Source organism: Cervus canadensis, chromosome 7 (genome assembly GCF_019320065.1).
Source record: "Cervus canadensis isolate Bull #8, Minnesota chromosome 7, ASM1932006v1, whole genome shotgun sequence".
Classification (NCBI taxonomy): Eukaryota; Metazoa; Chordata; class Mammalia; order Artiodactyla; family Cervidae; genus Cervus; species Cervus canadensis.
Window position 1 is genome coordinate 69,692,173 of NC_057392.1, and position 22,967 is coordinate 69,715,139.

Consider the following 22,967-nt stretch of genomic DNA (forward strand, 5'->3'; position numbering starts at 1 on the left):
TCTTCTATTTTTCTCCAAAATTATCAATTAAAATTCTCCACATTTTCAAAATATCTCCAATTATCAGTGGACTGACAGACCATATATATAACTTATTATGTGTTTATTGTATTAGGTAGAAATAAAAGATGTAAATTTTGTGAAGGCAGAGATTTTAGGGATGGTTGTCTGCTTTGCTCATAGCTGATCATTAGTGTCTGGAATTGTCCCTGGAAGATAGAGGACATTTGTGATATTGCGACTTTTAGAAATATATGTTTCGTCATACAGATGACCAAATATATATTTTTCATATGTACTTGGTCTTCATCCAAAGTTCCTGGTTCACAGCTCCCCAGATCCTTGAAGTTTCCTATATTCAGAGTATTAAAGATGTCTTTGTTTTGTGAATGAGATGATCTTTGGAAGCACCTAAGGATGGGGATACTAATTGCCAGGAGAACCAACCATGTGATTAGAGGGCTGGAACTTTCCTACACCCTGGTCTCTGAGGAGGGGAGAGGGGCTGGAGGCTGAATCAATTGCCAGTGGCCAGTGATTTAATCAGTCATACCTATGTAATGAATCTTCCATGAAAACCCAAAGGACAGGGTTCAGAAAGCTTCCACTTGGTGAACACATGTAGATGGGAGAGTGGTACACCTTTGAGAGGACATGGAAGCTCTGAACCCTTCCCATGTACCCTGCCCTTCATATCTCTTCCTTCTGGCTGTTCCTGAGTTGTATCCTTTTATAATAAATCAGTAACCTAGAGAGCAAAACCTTTCTCTGAGTTCTGTGAGCCACTCTAGCAAATTAATTGAGCCTGAGGAGGAAGTCGTGGAACCCTCTGATTTATAGCCAGGTGGTCAGAAGTACTTGGACTTGGGGTTGGCAGCCTGTGTTGGAGGGGATTGTTGGAACCTCCGGTCTATAACTTGCTGAGAAGCATAGGTGATTACTTGGGCTTGTGTCTGATGTCTGAAGTAGGGGGGAATCCTACAGTTTTGTAGGTGGTGGTTTAGTCACTGAGTTGTGTCCAACTCTTTGTGACCCCATGGACTGTAGCTCACCAGGCTTCCCTGTCCATGGCATTTTCTAGGCAATAATACTGGAGTGGGTTGCCATTTCCTTCTCCAGGGGATCTTCCCAACCTGACCCAGGCATTGAACCCAGGTCTCCTGCATTTCAGGTGGTCTCCTGCATTGCAGGCAGATTCTTTACTGACTGAACCACAGAGAACAAATGTTGATCCCTTAATCTGTGGAATCTGATGCTATTTCCATAGATACTCTCAGAATTGAGTTGAACTGTTAGACACCCAACTGATGTCTGGTGCATTGCTCGATGGAGATATGGGACAAGCCCCTCCCCTACCCCAGCCCGCCCCCCCAAGAAAAAACAAACACATGTTGAAGATTAGTCACATAACACCAGAAGAGCGTTTAATACCTCTTTATGGAATGAATGAGTAAAGAGTTTTGCTTAGCTCTCGTAAAAGTCATCCAAAATAAGTATTTTGATAATTTTCCTCATAGATGAGGAATTTGAGGTCCATAAAGTTAAGTAACCTGCGTGAAGTCACATAGCTGGAGGGAAGAGTAGAATAAATCAGGTGGAATCACACCTCAGGTTCCTATGCTTCTTTGAGCTAGAATCAAACTAACATTGAAGTGCTTCTGGTTCAAGGTGGTGGAGTAGAAGGATGTGTGCTCGTCTCCTCATGTGAAAGCATCAAAATCACAAATAACTGTTGAACAACCACAGACAGGAGGGCGCTGGAACCCACCAAAAAGAGATACCCCACATCCAAAGACAAAGAAGAAGCCACAGTTGAGATAGTAGGAGGGGTACAATCAGGATAAGATCAAATCCCATAACTGCCAGGTGTGTGACCTACTAACTGGAGAACAATAATACCAAAAAAGTTCTCCCACTGTTGTGAAGGTTCTGAGCCCCATATCAGGCTTCCCAGCCTGGGGATCTGACAAAGGGACTGCGAATCCCCAGGGGGGAATCTGACCCTGAGGGTCAGTGGGATTTGATTACAGGACTTTCACAGGACTTGGGGAAACAAAGACTCCAGTCTTGGAAAGGGTACAAAAAAAAATCTCGTGTGCACCAAGACCCAGAGGAAAGGAGCAATGACCCCACAGAAACTGAATCAAAACACCTAGTGTTGAAGGGTCTCCTGTGGAGGCTGGATCAGCAGGGGCTTACCACAGGGATGGGGCACTGGCAGCGGCAGTCCTGGAAGGTCCCCCTTGGCATAGACCTTCTTGGAGGTCACTACTAACCCTACCATAGCGCCTGTAGACCCCAGGACTGGGTTGCCTCAGGCACAACTACCAGGGAGGGAGTGCAGTCCCACCCATCAGCATATAGTTGGACTAAAGCTTTACTGAGCAAGGCCCTGCCCACCAGAGCAAGACCTAGCTTTTCCCACCCTGTCCCTCCCATCAAGAAGCTTACAGAAATCTCTTAGCCTCATCCACCAGAGGGCAGATAGAAGAAGCAAGAACTACAATCCCAAAGCAGCTAGAAAGAAAACTACATTACAGAAAGTTAATCAGGATGAAAAAGCAGAGTTATATCCCAGATGAAAGGACAATAATATAAAACCCCAGAAAAACAACTAAATGAAGTGGAGATAAGCTTCAGAATAATGATAGTAAAGATGATCCAGGATCTCAGAAACAGAATGGAGAAGATGCAAGAAATGTTTACCAAAGACCTAGGAGAACTAAAGAACAAACAAACAGAGATGAAAAATAGCCTAAAAGGAATCAATAGCAGAATAACTAAGGCAGAAGAATGGATAAGTGACTTGGAGGACAGAATGGTGGAAATCACTGCTGCAGAACAGAATATAGAAAAAAGAATGAAAAAAAAAAAAAAAAAGAAGACAGCCTATGAGACCTCTGGGACAATATTAAACACACCAACATTTGCATTATAGGGGTCCCAGAAGGAGAAGAGAGAGAGAAAAGATCTGAGAAAATATTTGAAGAGGTAATAGCTGAAAACTTCCCTAACATGGGAAAGAAATAGTCAATCAAGTCCAGGAAGCACAGAGTCCCAGGTAGGATAACCCCAAGGAGGAACACCCCAGTACACATAGTAATCAAACTGACAAAAATTAAAGACAAAGATAAAATTCTAAAAGCATCAAGGGAAAAATGACAAATATCATACAAGGGAACTCCCATCAGGTTATCAGCTGATTTCTCAATAGAAGCTCTACAAGCCAGAAGGGAATGGCACAATATATTTAAAGTGATGAAGGGGAAGACCCTACAACCAAGAATACTCTGCCCAGCAGGAAGACTCTCATTCAGATTTGGTGGAGAAATCAAAAGCTTTCCAGACAAGCAAAAATTAAGAGAATTCAACACCACCAAACCAGCTTTACGACAAATGTTAAAGGAACTTCTCTAGGCAGGAAACACAGGAGAAGGAAAAGATGTACAGAAAATAAACCCAAAACTATTAATAAAATGATAATAGGATCGTACATATTGATAATTACCTTAATTGTAAATGTAAATGCACCAACCAAAAGACATAGACTGGCTGGGTGGATGAAAACATGTGCATGTATGCACTTCCACTTACCACATCACTCTGCTTGACCCCTCAATTGTATGTAATTATTTTATATTGTTAAGTTAATCATATTCCCACTGTGGCTTACAATTATGATTATCTTTTATTTTTTGTCTGGCTATTGATTGTGAAAACTGATAAACTTCTTTTATTATTGTGATTATGTAACTATTACCCACTTAATGCCATTGTATCATAATTGATCAACCAAAAAATAATAGAATTCTGTATCATCAAAACTACCATTTAATAGAAAAACTTGTAATCACTTTTTAAAATCCAGATGCGTATCAGAATTACCTTGGAATTTTTTGAAAAATACAAATGCCCAGGTATTGTTTTTTTCTCTCCAAAGCTCCAGATATGTTTCTAATGAACAGTCATGTTTAAAAACAACTGAACTATTTGATGACTTTATACTTTCATCTAGTTTGTTTCACTTTTTATATTTTATATTCAGTGCTCCCATTTCATATAGTTCATGTTTTCCAATTTTTCCAGCTCTTTTTTTTATTTTTTTTTTGATGTTCTTTCTCATGCCTTTATCAAGAGTAGTAGAAAAACTTTTGTATACATATATATGGGGATTCCTTGGTAGCTCAGTGGTAAAAAAAATCCGCCTGCAATGCAGGAGACGCAAGAGATGTGGGTTCAATCCCTGGGTTGAGAAGATTCCCTGGAGAAGGCAATGGCTACCCACTCCAGTATTCTTGCCTGGAGAATTCCATGAACAGAGGAGCTTGATGGCTCTTTGGGGTGTCAAAGAGTCAGACATGACTGAGTGACTTTTAGTTAGTTAGTGTGTGACTGTCCTGTCACATTGATTCAAGTGCAGCAGGAAGTATTAGTTATGTACAAACTCTGCCTTGTTCTGCCAGAAGACAAACAAGGGCCAGACAATTGTCCAGAACCACATTAGCCAAGGAAACAAGAGAGGCCCCAAGCCCCATTAAGACTTTACATAGGAGGCAACCTACTACATCGTTTTACTTCTCTATTGATGGTACCTGTCTTTTGAATAAGTGTCTCAGGTCTTTCACTGGCCCACAGGTGTATTGTTCTTCTGCTGTGACCTGCAGGGTTTCTGCAAAACAGTCAGACCCAACTGAACGATTAAGCACACAAACACATAAATAATTTTTATATATATTTTAGAAAACTTATGAATTTTTGCCTAACTAAAAAATTTATGACGTTTTGATTCTACTTGTTTGACTTAGTATGAATTTCTTATTTTAAAAAAGTAGATATGCAACAAGCAACAGAGGTTTACTCTACAGCATGGGGAACTATAGTCAATACCTTGTAATAACCTATAATGGAAAATAATCTCAAAAAATAATTTAAAAAAAAGAAAGCTAACACTGAAGGATGCTAATGATGCCGAGTGACGGGTTTATGGCAACAATTGCCACTTTCCATGCCCTGACCTTGCTTACCTTCCCTCTGCCTCTCTCTGCCAGCTGAGCTCCCCTTCACAGCTTACCTCTTTTTTGCCCCTACTCTGGATCGGGAACCTAAGGGAATCCTTGCCTCTCCAGTCCCTTGGAAGGGCTAGTGTCCAGAGTCATTGAAGCAGCTCTGACCCTGTGAACAAGAGTCTTGGAACCAGAGTGGTGCTGTGGCAGCCTCCTCAGCAAATTTGACACTAGACAGCCCTGGGCAACTCCCAGGCCATCCTAGATAAATCATCAGGGCCTCCCAGATCACTCGAGGGCCCCTGGTGCAATTTTATATTGCAGGAAGCGTCAAGCATATCATATGGCCTGGGCAGCTGGTCAAAGGAAGACTGCAGCTGTTTAGGCAGATGAAACCCCGTTATAGATCAAGGCCCTGAAGCTCAGGGCCAGTGAACTGACTTCAGGGCCTCTTCAGTGGTTTCCTGTGTAGCTCCAGCTCCTCAAAGGCCTGAGGAAAGGACAGAAGGTGGTCTTGTTTTACTTGGCACCATGAGGATTCTTCACATGAGCCTAATCTTCCAAGTGTTCTTTAAGCCCCGGTATATCATAAGACAAGGAAGGATAGATAGGATGTTTTTAAGATTTTTTTAAAAGAAGTTCAATATAGAACAATAGAATGGGTCTGACTTGTTCAGTTGGGTCTGACTCTTTTACAGAAACCCTGCAGGTCACAGCAGAACAATATACCTGTGAGCCAGTGAAAGACCTGAGACACTTATTCAAAAGACTAGAGATCTCGTCAAGAAAATTAGAGTTACCAAGGGACCATTTCATGCAAAGATGGGCACAATAAAGGACAGAAATGGTATGGACCTAACAGAAGCAGAAGATATTAAGACGAGGTGGCAAGAATACACAGAAGAACTATACAAAAAAGATCTTCACGACCCAGATAAACATGATGGTATGATCGCTCACCTAGAGCCAGACATCCTGGAATGCAAAGTCAAGTGGGCCTTAGGAAGCATCACTATGAACAAAGCTAGTGGAGGTGATGGAATTCCACTTGAGCTATTTCAAATCCTAAAAGATGATGCTGTGAAAGTGCTGCATTCAATATGCCAGCAAATTTGGAAAACTCAGCAGTAGCCACAGGACTGGAAAAGATCAGTTTTCATTCCAATCCCAAAGAATGCTCAAACTACCACACAATTGCACTCATCTCACACACTAGTAAAGTAATGCTCAAAATTCTCCAAGCCAGGTTTCAGCAATACGTGAACCGTGAACTTCCAGATGTTCAAGTTGGATTTGGAAAGAGTAGAGGAACCAGAGATCAAATTGCCAACATCCACTGGGTTATCAAAAAAAGCAAGAGAGTTCCAGAAAAACATCTATTTCTGCTTTACTGACTATGCCAAAGCCTTTGATTGTGTGGATCACAACAAACTGCAGAAAATTCTGAAAGAGGTGGGAATACCAGACCACCTGTCCTGCCTCCTGAGAAATCTGTATGCAGGTCAAGAAGCAACAGTTAGAACTGGACGTGGAACAGACTAGTTCCAAATAGGAAAAGGAATACATCAAGGCTGTATATTGTCACCATGCTTATTTAACTTCTATGCAGACTACATCATGAGAAACTCTGGGCTGGAAGAAGCACAAGCTGGAATCAAGATTGCTGGGAGAAATATCAATAACCTCAGATATGCAGATGACACCACCCTTGTGGCAGAAAGTGAAGAAGAATTAAAGAGTCTCTTGATGAAAGTGAAAGAGGAGAGTGAAAAAGTTGGCTTAAAGCTCAACATTCAGAAAACAAAGATCATGGCATCCAGTCCCATCACTTCATGGCAAAGAGATGGAGAAATAGTGGAAACAGTGACAGATTTTATTTTTGGGGTTTCCAAAATCACTGCAGATGGTGACTGCAGCCATGAAATTAAAAGACGCTTACTCCTTGGAAGAAATGTTATTACCAACCTAGAGAGCATATTAAAAAGCAGAGACATCACTTTGCCAACAAAGGTCCATCTAGTCAAGGCTATGGTTTTTCCAGTAGTCATATATGGATGTGAGAGTTGCACTGTAAAGAAAGCTGAGTAGCGAAGAATTGACACTTTTGGACTGTAGTGTAGGAAAAGACTCTTGAGAGTCCCTTGGACTGCAAGGAGATCAAACCAGTCCATCCTAAAGGAAATCAGTCTTGAATATTCATTGGATGGACTGATGTTGAAGCTGAAACTCCAATACTTTGGCCACCTGATGCAAAGAGCTGTCTCATTTGAAAAGACTCGAATGCTGGGAAAGATTGAAGTCGGGCGAAGAAAGGGATGACAGGATGAGATGGTTGGATGGCATCACTGACTCAAGGGGCATGAGTTTGAGTAAACTCCGGGAGTTGGTGATGGACAGGGAGGCCTGTCCTGCTGCAGTTCATGGGGTCACAAAGAGTCAGACATGACTGAGTGACTGAACTGAACTGAACTGAATGAATGAATACACTTTGAGATGGTTAGTGACTTCAGAGGGTTGTTACAAGAATCAGTTTGGACATCTGAGATGAAAGGACCTTGGATGCTCTAAGGCACTAGGCAAGTCTGGAGGCTCAGTGCCCTAGCCCATGGACAGAAAAGTCCAACTGTATTCATCAACATGTTTGGAAGTCACAGAACTTTTCTTTGCAGCAATAATGAGCTAAGGTGATTAGGATCCATCCAGGCCAGCCAACCCCTGAAGAGCCACATAACCTTTATGCTCTAGTTGAGGTATGGCCAACATCATATGACTGTGATGTTTCTCTTGGAAAGTATGTTCAGAGGTCTGACATGGGACCATGTTTCTCCTCACTGTTCACCTCTTTCTTCCTTCCTTTATTCCATAAATATCTATTGACTTCCTGTAATGTGCCAGCTATTGTGTTAAATTCTAATGCATAATAGTGTGACTGAGATAAACATAATTTCTGCCCTCATAGAGTTTACAATCTAGATGGGAAGGCAAATCTTGAACAAATAATGTTAAACATGATAAGTGATTTGAAGTAGAAAGGGAAGTAGTGATGGAGGCATCTAATAGGTAAGGTGTTATCTAGTTCAAAAATTTGAATTGTACTCCTAAGGATGAGCAGAACCTAGTTAAAGGAGTGAATTGGTCATGGAAGTACAAAATGGGGAAATGAGAGGGATTGGGAGGAAAGGAGGAGGATGAGAACATTAAGGAAATGAAATATGAGAGATGAGTAATGGAGGGTCTCATGCTTCTGGAGATAAGAAATATGGGTATATACCTGGGAGCCTTCAGAAGGATGGTGGACCCTGGGTTCTCCTGGAATTCCTTCTCCTAGCAGGGAGGCTGTCTGGACACAACTGCTCCTTATCCTTGATGCTAACAGAAGTGGGTAGTGGTGTCATGGCTTTGTTTCAGTGTGGGGATGGCCTTCTGGAAGGTTCTATATAATCTGAGGAAGCTGATAGGCAAGGGTTGAGGATGAAATCACTTCGCATGAAGCACAACCATGAGCTGGAACTCCTGAGTTAATGTCATTGGTATTGGCTCAAGATTCTGGGGACAGATCTAACAACTAAGGTAGATAAAGATCTCAAGGCATAAAAATAGGCCATGACTTCTATTCAGTAGCTTCAACAACACTATGCTATTTTTACACATAATTGCACAATAAGTATTTGTGAAGTAAATGAAAGAGTGCATCTTGTAATACCAAAAATACATGGTTGTATCCTCATGTACATAACATGGGAGGGAAGTTTATGTTTATAAGCTTATTTTCATAAACTTCAGTGCAGTTTAACTATAACGTGATAACTTTTTACCTGTAGTTTATATAATGAAACACAATACTAAAACCATAAAACACCAGGGAGAAGGAATATTTAATTTTTTTGAAAGATAAGATGCTAATGTGTAGCATGGGGAATATAGTCAGTAATGTTGTATTAACTATGTATGGTGACAAATGGTAACTAGACTTATTGTAGTCATCATGTCATAATATATATAAATGTCAAATCAGCATGTTGTACATACAATATAATATTAAGTGGTCATCGTACTTCAATTACAAAAAGATAAAATGTAAGATAATAACAAAGTATTATTATGCTGGATATTATTAAATTCTAGCTTTTTTGGTTGTGAAAAGTGGTTTCAAGTTGTGTTTTGCTTAAGTCTTTGCTACACTCAAACTTTCTATTTTGTGTTGATGGAGACCTTTTCCCCTCCACCAAATATCAGGTAGCAGTATGCACAGAGAACTTAAAACTTGCCAGAGCTGTAAAGAAGAACGTTGCTCAGGAGACAGGAAGGAAGCTGGAGTGTGTATCTTGGTCTGCTGCTAACAGAGTTATAAGCAATGGGACTCATGACTCTGTCTTCCTCATCCATAAGATTAGATGAGTACAAGCTGACAAAATCACAAAGCTTCTAGGAGGCACAGTGAGACATCCATGTTGATAGTTGTTCAAGCAAGATACTCTGAAAGACACGACGTGACAGTCACCTCACTGTGACTTGCCCTCTGCTCCTTTTCCTGCTCTTCCTTCCTGTCCTGAGTGGAGAAATCCTCACATATCACCCCGACCCAGGCAGCCCCGGGAGGTGGGAAGACTGAATTCTTCAGGGTTCCCTCCAAGAAAGGGGAGATTTGGCCCAAAGTTTCCTTTCACTCAGTCCAGGCCACTGTATTAGCAAACCTAAAGGCCAGTGTTACAAAGAGTTTAATGCTACAGAAAGATAGTATTGTGGCTTCTTTTTAAAAAGTAGGTTGTTTTAGATCCTTAACAATCATTTACTAATGAATGTCTCCTTTTTAGACATATTAAGGTAAAGTCTTCTTGACTCTGTTTTTGACTAAAAAAAAAATCCACTGGTTTCTCTCTTGTGGTTTAGGACTTTTAGAATTTGTGGGGAGGAGGGTGAAGCTGTACAGAAAGCCTGTGCTATCAACAAGCAGTGAGGTAGGGAAGCTTAGTTCCATCCACACCTGAGCCCAGAGCTCAGTTTAGCTTCTGAAATCACAGAGAAAGTAGGTCAGAGGGACTTTGTACCAAGCCTACTTGGGCTCCAATGGCCCCTGAGGGACTGCTTGGCTCTTTAGCGCTCCTTGAAGTTAAAGGCAAGGTTTGTATCTGAATGAGGGAAGGGAGGCCTGAGGAGCTCCCAGCTGTGTCCATAGAGACGTCTCAGGAAGCCTTAACTTGTAAACAGCATCAGGAATCACATTGTTTGAGTGGATCATAATTCTAGAATCAGTCATTCCTAGGATTTTGGTGATACATCCTGACATCTGTCAGTTCTTTTGAATGTACTTATTGTCCAATCAACCAAGTTTTTGTTAAGCTCGGCTCTCCCTTGCTGAATGACTGATAGTCAAAGCTCTCTCTGAAGGCAATTTTGAGAGAAGAAACAGAAAGGAAAACCCTTCTTCAACCTTTATGCGCAAACATTATTGCACAAATGAAAAGAGAAACAATTATCTATTCACAGTGTTTCATAATTTTATTATAAATTTTGTTATATATTCTTCTAATGGAAAGGAAGCTTTACCTATTAGAAGAATAAACAGATTCTTTCTCTGGAGTTGTCTTCCTCAAACAGCACAGTAAGAGTGTAATTGTTGATTTGTTTCAGATAACCCCTGCTGAACATACAGGTTCTTTAAGATTGAGCAAAATATTAACATTTTTTATGTTCTCAAGATGAATCTATTGAGCTCTTCTTGGGAGACAGTAAAAAGGGGGGAAAAAGTGGGGGCAGGGGGCAAAAAAGGAATGTGATTTTGTCTCCCTCTTGAATCAAATAGGAGTAGACATTCCAGAATATCGTGTACCTTTCACCCGCCTGGCACTACATGAATAGAACTGTGTCCTTGCCCACTGCAGAAGGCTGTCCTAGTGTTTCCAGGCCAGGTTATTTTGAGGAAGAATGTACTTTATCACAGTCTCAGAACACTAGTGTCACTTAGGGTTTCCATTTCCAGAGTCATCCCCTGTCAACTCAGGACTCATGTATCTACCTTTGACTTAAGGAGGAGTTTGTCAGTCTTTCTGAGCATTGCTCCATCTCTCTGCTCACTAATAAAGTAGGTAATGAATTAACAGATTGTGGAAATGGCACAGCTTATGCCTGGACCACTTTAGTACATAATTATGACTTTCTGTTTATTCCTAGAAGCTGGCATGTCTATTATGACTTATTGAGACTTTGAGGGCTCCAAAAAAAGGAGAGCTGCATTTGGTCGGGCTCTTAGAAGCTTTCATGGAGGAAGCTGCACTTGAGATGAGACTTAAAGAATGGGAACATTTGATACGGAATTGCTGGGTGAAGGGCTAATGAGGTGGAGAGAGGGATCAATGCTTTGGGAACAGGAACAGGAAGATGTGTTCAGAGGATACTGATGGTATGGCTGGATTCAGTGATATTTCGGAACCCTGGCATCACTTGGAGGACTTTTTCTTCAAATACAGATATGCTGGGCCCCACCTCAGATCAAATAAATGGGAATGTTTTGTAGAGGAGCTCAAACCTCAGTGTTTTGTTTTTTATAAATCTCCCAAGATTACCCTAAGGTGCATACAGAGCTGAGAAACTCTGAGCTATGCAGGGCCTACAGACAGCCCTTGAAGACGTGCCTGAAAAGTAGGTGATTAAGGAACAATTTCTTTTTTTTAATGTCTTTTAAGGTATATGGCTTAATATTTTCCATACTATAGTAGTGCTGCTATAATGACAGATTTTACATATAAAAGGCATAAACTAAATATATAAAAGGTATAAACAAAATTAAAATTTTGTTTGGGATGAATAAAAATATCATTATTAAATTATTAAATTTATCTAAAGATTTATCATGTACAGATAATTAAAGATGTACCATGTGCCAGACGCTGTCTCAGGTGATTTGTTTTGAGAATATTGCAAAAACATTGAAATCATGAGAGAAGTTCTGGGATGTGAGAAATCTACAGTTTTGAGAATTTACTGCTTTGACGAGGTAGTAAGAACGCACATGTACATTTGAAGTCTGCGGGTTTTGAAGAATGAGAATATTTTAAAAGGATGAGGCATGTGGGGTATAAATTTGGATTGTAGCTTTGCCACTTATTAGCTGTTGTAGGCTGGTTATGCATCCCCTTTGAGCTGTATGATCACACTCTTAAACCCGCAGATTTGCTCTGAGATTTGAGTGAAACCTCTGTAGAGCACCTGGTGAGGTGCCTCACCTAGCAGGAAAAAGTTAATTTTTATAGAGTGTACATATTCATTAAATTGAGTAAACCTCATTCTCAAGTTTACACCAAACTTTGTTCTTTTGGTAGGAGGCACGTGTTGTAATAGGTAGGCAGAAGCTAAACACTGCAGAGTCATCTATCCTTCACTGAGTTAGGCAAATTGAGACTGTATTTACCACAAATTCATCAGGTGCTTTAACTCAATACAACTGGGGAGGGAAAAGGCAGAATCCTCTTTGAGTACTTTGCAGGGACACAGCCTTGAACAAAAGCGGCAGGTACCTGTATCTATGCATGCTTTCTTTGACTATACCGCTCATAAATGTCCTCCTGACTCTCAGTTTTCTGTGTCTGTAATGCTATTACAGAACTATTGTGATGCTTCGCAGATCAATTCTGAGCTACTTTGAAGGTTCATCTTACACTAGGTGACCTCAGAAATATCTAGTTTGACTGCATTCTTCAGTCTGTGAAAATGGTATCCTTTCTTAGTGACTAAAACTAGAGAATGTTTCCAGAATGAACAAAGATAAGGGGAGGAGCAGTTTAGGAGACTGACCTTCAGGGGAACCAGCAGGACTAGGTTGTTTACTCTGTTACTTGAGCCAGTTATTAATCAACTCTGGAGAAGGAAATGGCAACCCCCTCAACTATTACCTAGAGAATCCCATGTACAGAGGAGCCTGGCAGGCTACGTTCTGTGGAGTCGCAAAGAGTTAGACATGACTGAAGCAACTTATCACCATTAATCAACTCATAAGATTTGAGGCAATAGACTGTTTTTTAGATTATCAGTTCCTGTTGGTTCAAAAGTCACTAAGATCTTTTGTGAAACAACATCTGAACATTTGATTCACATGTATGTTCAGAACATAGCACAACATGTTCTCACCCCCTGGGCCACCAGCAAGACAGCCTCTCATGCTGTCTGGCACCTTTCTGAGACAAAACAGCCTTTATTTTCACACCTTGAGTCATAAAGTGCATTTATTCTTATTTCATTGAAAGAATTAAGAATTCAGCTTGGTAATAGTGAAATTAAAAAATTGAAACCTCATCCCAGAACTGATGGTAAACAGAATCATATAAGATGACTCCACCTATTGGACAAAGTGGTGTACTCCTACTCCTATCACCTATTATTAATAAATGAACCAAAGATGTGGGAGCTTCACTAAGGCACTGTGAAAATCAACTGGAGGAAAATAATTTCAGATGATTACTTGATCATCACAGATGGAAAAGTAGAAAAGAAATTAGATAACTTATTTTATCTGTTACAGGGCAACCACTAAGGGAATTTCTTATTGCATTTTATGTTTTAAAAAATGTAGTAATTCCTGAAAGACCAAGATATACATCACTGTTTATCAGAGTATTTCACAAATATTTGTTGATCTGATTGTGTCTGCACAGAATGTCAAGATTTTTTTGGTGGCTGCACTGTTTAGCTTTTGGGATCTTAGTTCCCTGACCAAGGATTGAACCTGTGCCCCCTTCAATGGAAGCATGGCATCCTAACCAACAGAGTACCAGGGAACTCCCAGAATGTCAAGATATTTAATTAACTATATATCTGGAATTTAGATGGGGGAAATGAATGGCCTATGTAGAGTAGTATAGAAAAAACTAATTTCTGATAATAAATATGCTAATTATAAATTTGAAATCAAAGGACTTGAGTATTAACTATTATTAGATTTGAATTAAGTAATTGGTTTCTATCCTACCTTATTTTGATTGGTGTTTGATTTATTTTACAAGTTAAATAGCTTTCTATGCCTCAGTTTCTTCATTTGCAAAATGAAGATATGTTAATACTCAAAAAAGGTTTACTAGATGGATGATTGTGTGCTCAGCACATTGATAAATATACACTGGAAACACACAGATCCTGATATCAGAGAACACACTCTTAAGAGGAAATACAGAAAGAAGTCATGCTAATATGAGGCAATATAAACAGCAATATACCCCAGCACAGAGAATTATCAAGGAATGGTTGCCAGCTCAGCCCCAGAAGCAAGTGGAGTTAAACTCAAGGAAGGCTTCTTGGAGGAAGCAAACTCTCAAGTAAAACTTAAAGGATGAGTGAGAAATAATAAACAAGGAAAGGAGGGTGGAGACATTGGGATGCTCCAAGCTGAGACTACTAATGGATTCATAAGATGACATTACAAGAGGGGCATTTGACAAAACCAAGTTTCTTGGGGCTCTTAGGGAATATCAGTCTTAACTAAGTGTACAGAGTAGAATCCCAAAGAGACTCTAATCTTGAAAAGTAAGGTGGTAGAAGAAGCCTCAGAAGTGTCCCAGAGGGCCTGCCATGGGCCTTCTGGAAACTTGGTTCCCCTTTTACTGGTTGACAGCTGAAATCTTAGTTTCAACCTTCCAAGGAGCAAACACATTGCTTGGGCTTAATGTCAGGAAGGCCTGACCTCTTTACTGGAGTATGACTTTATTTATCAAGTAAGTCATGAAAAATATCATGTGGGCTCAATAAACATGAGACCAATGAAGTGGTTAGTGCTGCCAAGTCACCTTCTAACCCAAAAGTGTTGTGAATGGAACACTGATTTCCAGAAATAGTATTCCAGAATCTGCTGTGGTTCTCTCTGTATTTTAATAATCAACATCTGCCTTTTACTTCAAACTTTTGTTATCTTCCTTGGTGATAGCTGTATATTTTTGTTTTGCTTGTTTGGTTTGGTGACTGATAGAAAAAATTACTATTACAAAATCATTGCAGTTTTGGTAAACTGTTTATTTTGTATTGGGGTTCAGCTGATTAACAATGTTGTGATGTTTTCAGGGGAACAGCAAAGGAACTCAGCCATACATATATGACAAAATCATTATATTTTTTTAAACTACGCATTTGAATTGTATGAAAATGGTTTATTTTTATATTTATTATAATTCCTTACCTGTTTGTTCATGGTTTCAAAAGAACCAGTTCCCCTTTAACCTTTAAAAGACCTATAAAGACTTTGTGTTTTCTTCACAGATACAGGCTAGTTCCAAAGGTGTATTTTCCTGAGCAAATTCACGATGTTGTACGTGCCACGAAGTACTTCCTGCAGCCAGAAGTCTTACACAAGTATTCAGTTGACCCAGGCAGAGTCGGCATTTCTGGTGACAGTGCTGGTGGGAATTTGGCAGCTGCCCTGGGCCAACAGGTAACAGAGATCCCTGAGGGGCTGGTGAAAGGAGGGTGCATGTTAATGTTCAGCAGTTAGTACGTGTCCACTGGGCATGGCGAAGGCCTCGCCGGGTAGGCTGGTTACTCGGGGGCCAGGTTACTGAGATGACTGCACTGGAAAGTTCTCAGAGATCTTTCTGAAGTAGGAAGATGGGTCATTGAAAGAAGTGTCATCTTCGAGTTCTTGGAAAGGCCCTGATTACAATTAATGAGAGAGGAGAGCTAGCATTTTAGCATCCGACCCTTGCCCCTCAGGGATATGCATGGAAATGAAGTATTCTCTGCTCCTTTTCCATCTTGGACTTGAAAAACAGTATTTTTGCTTATGTTTCAATTGCTAAGATTGTTTCCTTAAACTTAGAGCCAAATTTAAAAATTTTAAAGTGTTTGTTAATATAAAAGAAAAAGTTAAATGTTAACTTTTAAGTTAAGTGGTTCAGCCACTTGAATGTTAAAATATATGTTAATCTGAGTTTTACTTCAGGGACTTCCCTGGTGACTCAGATGGTAAAGTGTCTACCTACAATGCGGGAGACCTGGATTCAATCCCTGAGTTGGGCAGATCTCCTGGAAAAGGAAATGACAACCCACTCCAGTGTTCTTGCCTGGAAAATCCCATGGACGGGGGAGCCTGGTAGGCCACAATCCATGGGGTCATAAAGAGTCGGACACGACTGAGCGACTTCACTCACTCACTGAGTTTTACTTGGTTAAATTTTGTCTAGCTCTAATGGCATCCCAAAGTTTGGGCAGCTGTGTACATTTTTTCCCCCTCTTATGGATTAAATAAGAATAGCATTTCTATCTTCTTACCTCCAAATTTCTTTTGGTATTCTCAAATAGCATCTGCCTTTTCATTTGTGGTATGTCCTGACTTCTTCTCTTTTGCTGTAATTAAAGAACTTAGTTCTCCGCTTGGCACTGGTGGGTTTGCTATCCACATGTCCTGGTGCACTGGGGAGAGAATCATAGGCTTTAAAACCAGACAGAACTGGGTGGAATCCAGGCCCCCTTAGGGGAGCTGTGCGGCTTTGGGCAAATCTCAGGAAAATGAGGATCGTGCCATCTGAATGAAGGGCTGTTGCCAGGACTTAGTGAGATGATATATGTACAGTTCTTGGCATGTTTAAAAACTGCTTTTACAGAGCAATTACATCTTCCCTCAGGATAGGGTTCTAAAGTCTGTTGTGAAACAAAATTGTTTGGCTGAAGTTATCTTGAAGATTGTTGAGTAGCCTGTGAAACACAGTGACCTAGAGCTGCCTTTTAGGTGTTATGTAAAAAATATATCATTTTAGACACTAGAATTACAAAATGAGGCAATCTATTTGCATTTCGGGGAGACCTGGGGGAATGGAGTTCTGCAGTAGTAGGGGTTCAGTCACATTCCCATCTCAGTTGCACTCTCAGACACACACTCATGAAGTACAATGGAAGGTGCACCGCCAGCATGATTGAAATTCCCTCCCTCTCACCAACTGTGAGGACTCTAGGCTCATCAGAGGAGAGACCCTGAGGTCCTATTAAAGGACTTTGGAGTCCCATCATCTGTTCATTTAGCTCTTCATACCCATGTCCTCTGGAAGAGTCAGACTAGTTTTTTCTCCCCAATAAGGTCCTGCCTTTTGGGGCCTTTCTTGGGAATACAAAACTATCCATCCATAACACCCAGCATGATGAGTATTATGCCAAAGGATAGATACAAAGAGTGTTGATGGGCGTTTAAAGACCTAAGAGATCACATACTTTCGAAGTGTTCACTCAAAACTATGAGTTGCAAACATCACACCTTTCTTAGTAAATATCCAACAGCTTGAATGGTGGTGGTGATGGTGGTGGCCATTCAAAATGAGATGAAATAATGTGTTTGCTTTTTCTTCTCCAGTTTAATCAAGATACCAACCTAAAAAACAAGCTCAAAGTGCAAGCTTTAATTTATCCAGTTCTTCAAGCTTTAGATTTTAATACACCCTCTTATCAGCAAAATATGAACACCCCCATTCTGCCCCGGTATGTCATGGTGAAATACTGGGTGGACTACTTCAATGGCAATTATGACTTTGTCCAGGCAATGATAGTCAACAATCACACGTCACTGGATGTGGATGAGGCTTCTTCCCTCAGGGCCCGTCTAAACTGGACATCCCTTTTGCCCACTTCCATCACAAAGAACTATAAGCCTGTCATGCAGACCACTGGCAACTCCAGGATTGTCCAGGAGATCCCTCAGCTGCTGGATGCCCGCTCGGCCCCACTCATCGCAGACCAGGAGGTCCTGCAGCACCTCCCAAAGACCTATATTCTGACCTGTGAGCACGATGTCCTAAGAGACGACGGAATCATGTATGCAAAGCGTTTGGAGAGTGCGGGTGTGGAGGTGACCCTGGATCACTTTGAGGATGGCTTCCACGGGTGCATGATTTTCACCAGCTGGCCGACCAACTTCTCAGTGGGAATTCGGACTAGGAATAGTTACATCAAGTGGCTGGATCAAAACCTGTGAAGGAGTGAGATTTCTGAAAAGCTCGAGCCCCTCCTGACCTCCTGCACCTACTTTGGAAAGACATTGACTCTTTAGTCGACTAATTTCTTCTCATTACTTATGAATTATGGAATCTCTATTCCCTGCAGACTTCATGTTAATTTAATTTTAAGAAATGCTTTTGAGTAACTTAAGTGCAAAAACATCTGAATCTGATTCTCTAAGTGGGCCAGTCTCTCTGTTCATGTTTTAATCAAATTACTACTAATGCCCACAGCTATAGACAGCAGGGTTAGGAGCTGGAATTAGGCTTGGGTATTGCCTCCATCAGGTTCTTTTTAGAAGAAATTCTACCCACTGTGGATGACCTTCAATGAGTAAAGAAAATGTGGGCTCTTCTTCAGCTTTCTAGAGTTTACTTTGAGTTTAGAGCAGTGTTAAATATGGGTACTTCAAGGTCAGTGCTGGGTACCAAATGCCCTCTGTTCTTTTTGGATGGGTGGCTTTGTTTCCTATGGGAATTTTGGCAAAGCTGTTCTAGCAAGGACAAGTTTCTCAAATGACTTTCTTCCTTTACAGTGTTAATTTATATGATAGCTATCTATAAGTCCAGTTGGATTATGATAATACTTGAAAGTTACTTTCTACCACTATTATTAGAAAATATGAGGTTGCATGCACTGGATATCTGCACACCATTGTTTTTTGGTTATGCCATCTCCCTGGGGGAGATCTTCTGGGAGCAAATTTATTTAGATTTAGAATAAATGTTCCTTTACAAAACAAGTAAAATAGACAAGTGAACCAACCCAATGTTTTCATAATGGCTACATCTGCTACATCTGACATAAGTTACTAAGAATAGTGTGTATATATATGGCATAGTCAGAGAAGAAGATACATTTAATATTAAAATTAGGAAAAATGCCTTTAGAGGGTCTAGTTTATTCTGGAAAACTCAACCTTTTCACTTGCGTAGCTTTAAAATGGGGCTATTTTGGTATATATAATGTATCATTTATTTTTTTAAGTTATTTAATGTTAATATATATAGCTAGACAAGATTTTTCAGGATAAAGTCAGTAAAGAATATTAAAGATAATGATGTTTTTTAAAAAATAACTACCTTAAGGTTTAAAAAAGTGACTTTAAAATTATATCCACAAATAATTTTATGGAAAGAGGTAAAATAGCTATTAATATTATTATATATTGAACATAAGGCCTAAATATTTTGATGTTTATATGCATAACAAATTAAAATAATTAGACACTATGATTACACCTAGTAAAGTCACCTAAGTTCATAGTTCAGTAACTTAGATGAGATATACACTGGTCATTTCTGCTCTCTGTGGTTGGAGGAGCTACTTCATACTCTTGTGGTGATACCCTTCATTATCACCTTCCAGCTAGGTCTGAAGTTACGACAGACCAAGTTTCATTTCATGTGAAGCCTTCACTGCCAGTGGGACATCTTTGGCACAGAAAGAAGCTCCAATTCTGATTCAACTTGACAATGTTTTTGCTCCTTCCTGCCACTCTTCCTACTGCTCCAATCTGTGCTTCTTTCAGGCACTGCAGAAAGCAGACATACAGCCAAGCCTTGATATAGTAAATTCACCAGTGGAAAGAAAGTAGAACCTTTTTACTCATTTGGAAGATAGGTATTTCCTACTTATGAGGATGAAATAACGAATGAGAATCTGCATATTTATTGTTCATTTATTATTTAAGTTACGAGCATTTTATGTACGGAAGTAAATGCAACAGTGAGTATATGTGTGTGTGCCTATGTGTGTATAAAAATAATCATACAGATTAACCTGCTAATGGACTCAGGCAAGTCACTTACCGTCTCTGGGCCTTTTATGCCTGTCCTCTAAAATCAGAGAATTGAACTTTATAAGGTATCTTCCAATTATACATTCCAACCATTTTGTCAGACTGGCAAATTGTATTGGCTTTTTCTTCAACAGTGTTTTGTTTTGTAGGTCATTATTCCATATACACAGACATATGCAGGATCAATTTTTTTTTCCATGAAAAACTTGGACTTTAGTTCTTATTCTATGATAGCTAACCTCCTCATTTAATACTATTCTTTTTTACATCATTTGAAGGAACCAATGTTTGGATCTTATTTTGAGGTTATCCATCTCTAGGAAAACAAAGAAAATATAATTCATGCACAAAATTCCTTAAAATGGCATTTCCCCCCAAAGTTGTGACCCAAATTTTATAGTAACTATAGACAATAAATCTAGCCCTTCTATATCTCCGAAGAACTCTCTCAGATGAAAAGAGAGAGTGAAAGAAAAAGGGGGTCAAGCACTGTTTCTGATGAAGCATCTCGAGTTTCATTAAAGCTTATATTAGGAATTCCATGGCTGTCCAATGGTTAAAATTTGGCCTTTTCACTGCCATGGCCTGGGTTTGATCTCTGGTTGGGGAACTAAGATCCTGCAAGCCATGTGGTGAGGTCAAAAATAAATAAAGCCTTTATGTATGTGATAATGTATCCCACCTTGCTTGAAGGTCTTCCTTGAAATTTTCCTTGGAATAATAATTGGGAATCATGATACACAAGAACCACTAGATGCAAGAGAGGCTTATTGTTGTTTAGTTGCTAAGTCATGTCCAACTCTTGTTGTGACCCCATGGACTGTAGCCCACCAGGCTCCTCTGTCCATGGGATTTCCCAGTCAACAATACTGGCGTGGGTGTAACCGTTTCCTCCAGGGGATCTTCCTGACCCAGGGATTGAACCCACGTCTCCTGCACTGACAGGGGGATTCTTTACCACTGAGCCACCAGAGAAGCCCACAAGAGAGGCTAAACCAACCAAAATCTGAGTGCTGAGAATTCCTTTGGGAAACACACAGAGTTTATGTTGAAGCTTTTTCGGTTTGAAATGAGTTTATTTTAGGTTTTGTTCTTATAAAAAAAAAGTTCATGCTCCGCAAATCGATTTTTTTAAGTGTTATGGCTTTGTTTTCCCATTTTAAGAAAAGAAGTGGACAGTCTTTTTATAATGTTGTTTGTGAAATGTGGACATAAATATATGATGAAAAAATCTTAAAGTGCTACAAAACATAGTGAAGTATAAGTTAATCTTTTATCATTGATTTGTGAAGAAGTTAAAGACTTGTATAATTATATTTGGGAATATAATATTTTGTGCATGATCTTTTAACCTTTAACTTTTTGCTTATTTCTCACTGCAAAGGGGAAGGCAGATTTTATGAAGGATTTTGGTAGCCAATCTATTTTGTAAGACAAAAATCCACTGTGGAGGTAGGAAAGTATAAATCTGTTTTGATTCATGTTTGTAAATAAACTGTCTCTGTCTGGGAATGTGCCTCTTTCACTTCCCCTCATTCATTTTCTGCTTTTCCCATCTCCCTTTCTCTCCATATTCCAGGTCCCCTAGCCACAATGCTGCACAAATCTTTGCCCCCTGGACTCCAGCTCCCTTTCAATTACTGAGAAGGGCTCAGTGGCCTCCTTCATGGCATTCATTTCATGTCTGGATACAGTATGTGCTGCTCATACTGGAAACCTGCCTTGAACTGGCTGGAATATTCATAAAAACTAGGCAGACCCTGCAACCATCTCAGGACTTTCAATACACATTAGGGGTGTATCACAGTGCATATGAATTTGTATTTAAACAAGTTCAACCAAAGAAGTATTGATACCACAGAAGGCAAGTTTTCACACTAACCCTGACATTACAAGCAAAGCGAATAATTTCACGACTGAGTTTGTTATGCTCAGTTTAATTCAATATCATAGGAATTAACAAAAATTTTTTTCAGAATAAATTGTTTGATTTGGTTCTAAATGGTCACATACGTGTGGGTAAATTTGGTTCTAAATGGTCACATACGTGTGGGTAAATTAGATTTTCCTATTCAATTAGAGTTATTTTCATCTTCTCCAACAAAACCTCTGATAAGTGGCTATATTTTGCTGGCAGGATCCATAAACGGTTCCAACAGTTCTCCTTTGGGGCATTTAAAATGCACTGTATGTGTTTTAGTATTGCTTTTTCTTGTGATCTTTCTTTTTTAATCCCCATTTTAAAAAATCTCATATTTTCCAACAGATCCCTTATTTAAATATCTAGAAGATACTGATATTAGCATAATATTCCTATTATTTCAGAGGCTGGAAATGTAAATATGATTTATAGTAGGCATACATGTATTGCTCAGCCCTGTCACTCAGCACCAGCATTTTGTCATTAGATAGAGAGGCTGGTGACATTTTGTGTCTTGTTTGGAATGTTCCTCCCAGATTTTTCAGATTGAGAGCTCCATCTTCTCACATAGACTTTCTACCCAGACTAGCTATTTGTTACTGTTTTTCTTTCATAAGAGTAGAGTTTTCCAGCTGCTACTTGACATGCAATGGTTTAATATATGGACTGTGGAGGCAAATATGAGAATCCAGATGGCTCCCGTTAGGCCAGACATTAAAAAGTTTTGTAAACACATAACACAATGCCACACTTCTCACTCGTTTGTGTTTAGAAAATTTAGTAACTTTTTTCCCCCCATAGTATATAGCTTAAGGTAACATGTAATAACTAAGTACATTATTAACTATTGAGTTAGCCAGAAATTTTAAGATGTTATGGAAAAACATAAATTAATTTTTAGCTAATCCAATATGTTTAAAACTTCTCAGTTTTAATTTTTTTTCAGTTTTAATTTTTAATACAATAAATATCAATAAAGTTCATATGAACAGCTACTTGGGGTCCTCAGTATTTTTTATAAATATAAGAAAGTTATGAGACCAAAAGAGCTGAGAAGTGCTGTCATATAGCATCATCTCTTGGCAAGCCCTGTATATGGTGCTAGGCTGCAGTCAGCCAACACCAACGTGCAGTTCTGCATGCACACGTTTCTCTTACCTAGCACTCTTCTCTTCACTTGCCCTTGCCCTTCCTTGTCTTCCTTTGCCAGTCTGCCCCAGGAAGCCTGTCCTAACTCCCCTCTTCTTGGGGTTTTTAGAGGTCTCTCCTCTGCCCCATACTG

At 39.6% G+C, this 22,967-nt stretch overlaps 1 protein-coding gene across 1 annotated transcript in view; it reads left to right on the forward strand.

The window, feature by feature from the left end:
* Window positions 1–21,276, forward strand: part of NCEH1 (neutral cholesterol ester hydrolase 1) — a 67,922-nt gene extending 46,646 nt beyond the window's left edge. The window contains exons 4-5 of the mRNA XM_043473720.1: window positions 15,243–15,414; window positions 17,323–21,276. Of these exons, the coding sequence (XP_043329655.1) occupies window positions 15,243–15,414; window positions 17,323–17,940 (790 nt within the window). The 3' untranslated portion in view covers window positions 17,941–21,276. The remainder of the gene's footprint in view (window positions 1–15,242; window positions 15,415–17,322) is intronic.
* The last annotated feature ends 1,691 nt before the right edge of the window (window positions 21,277–22,967 follow it).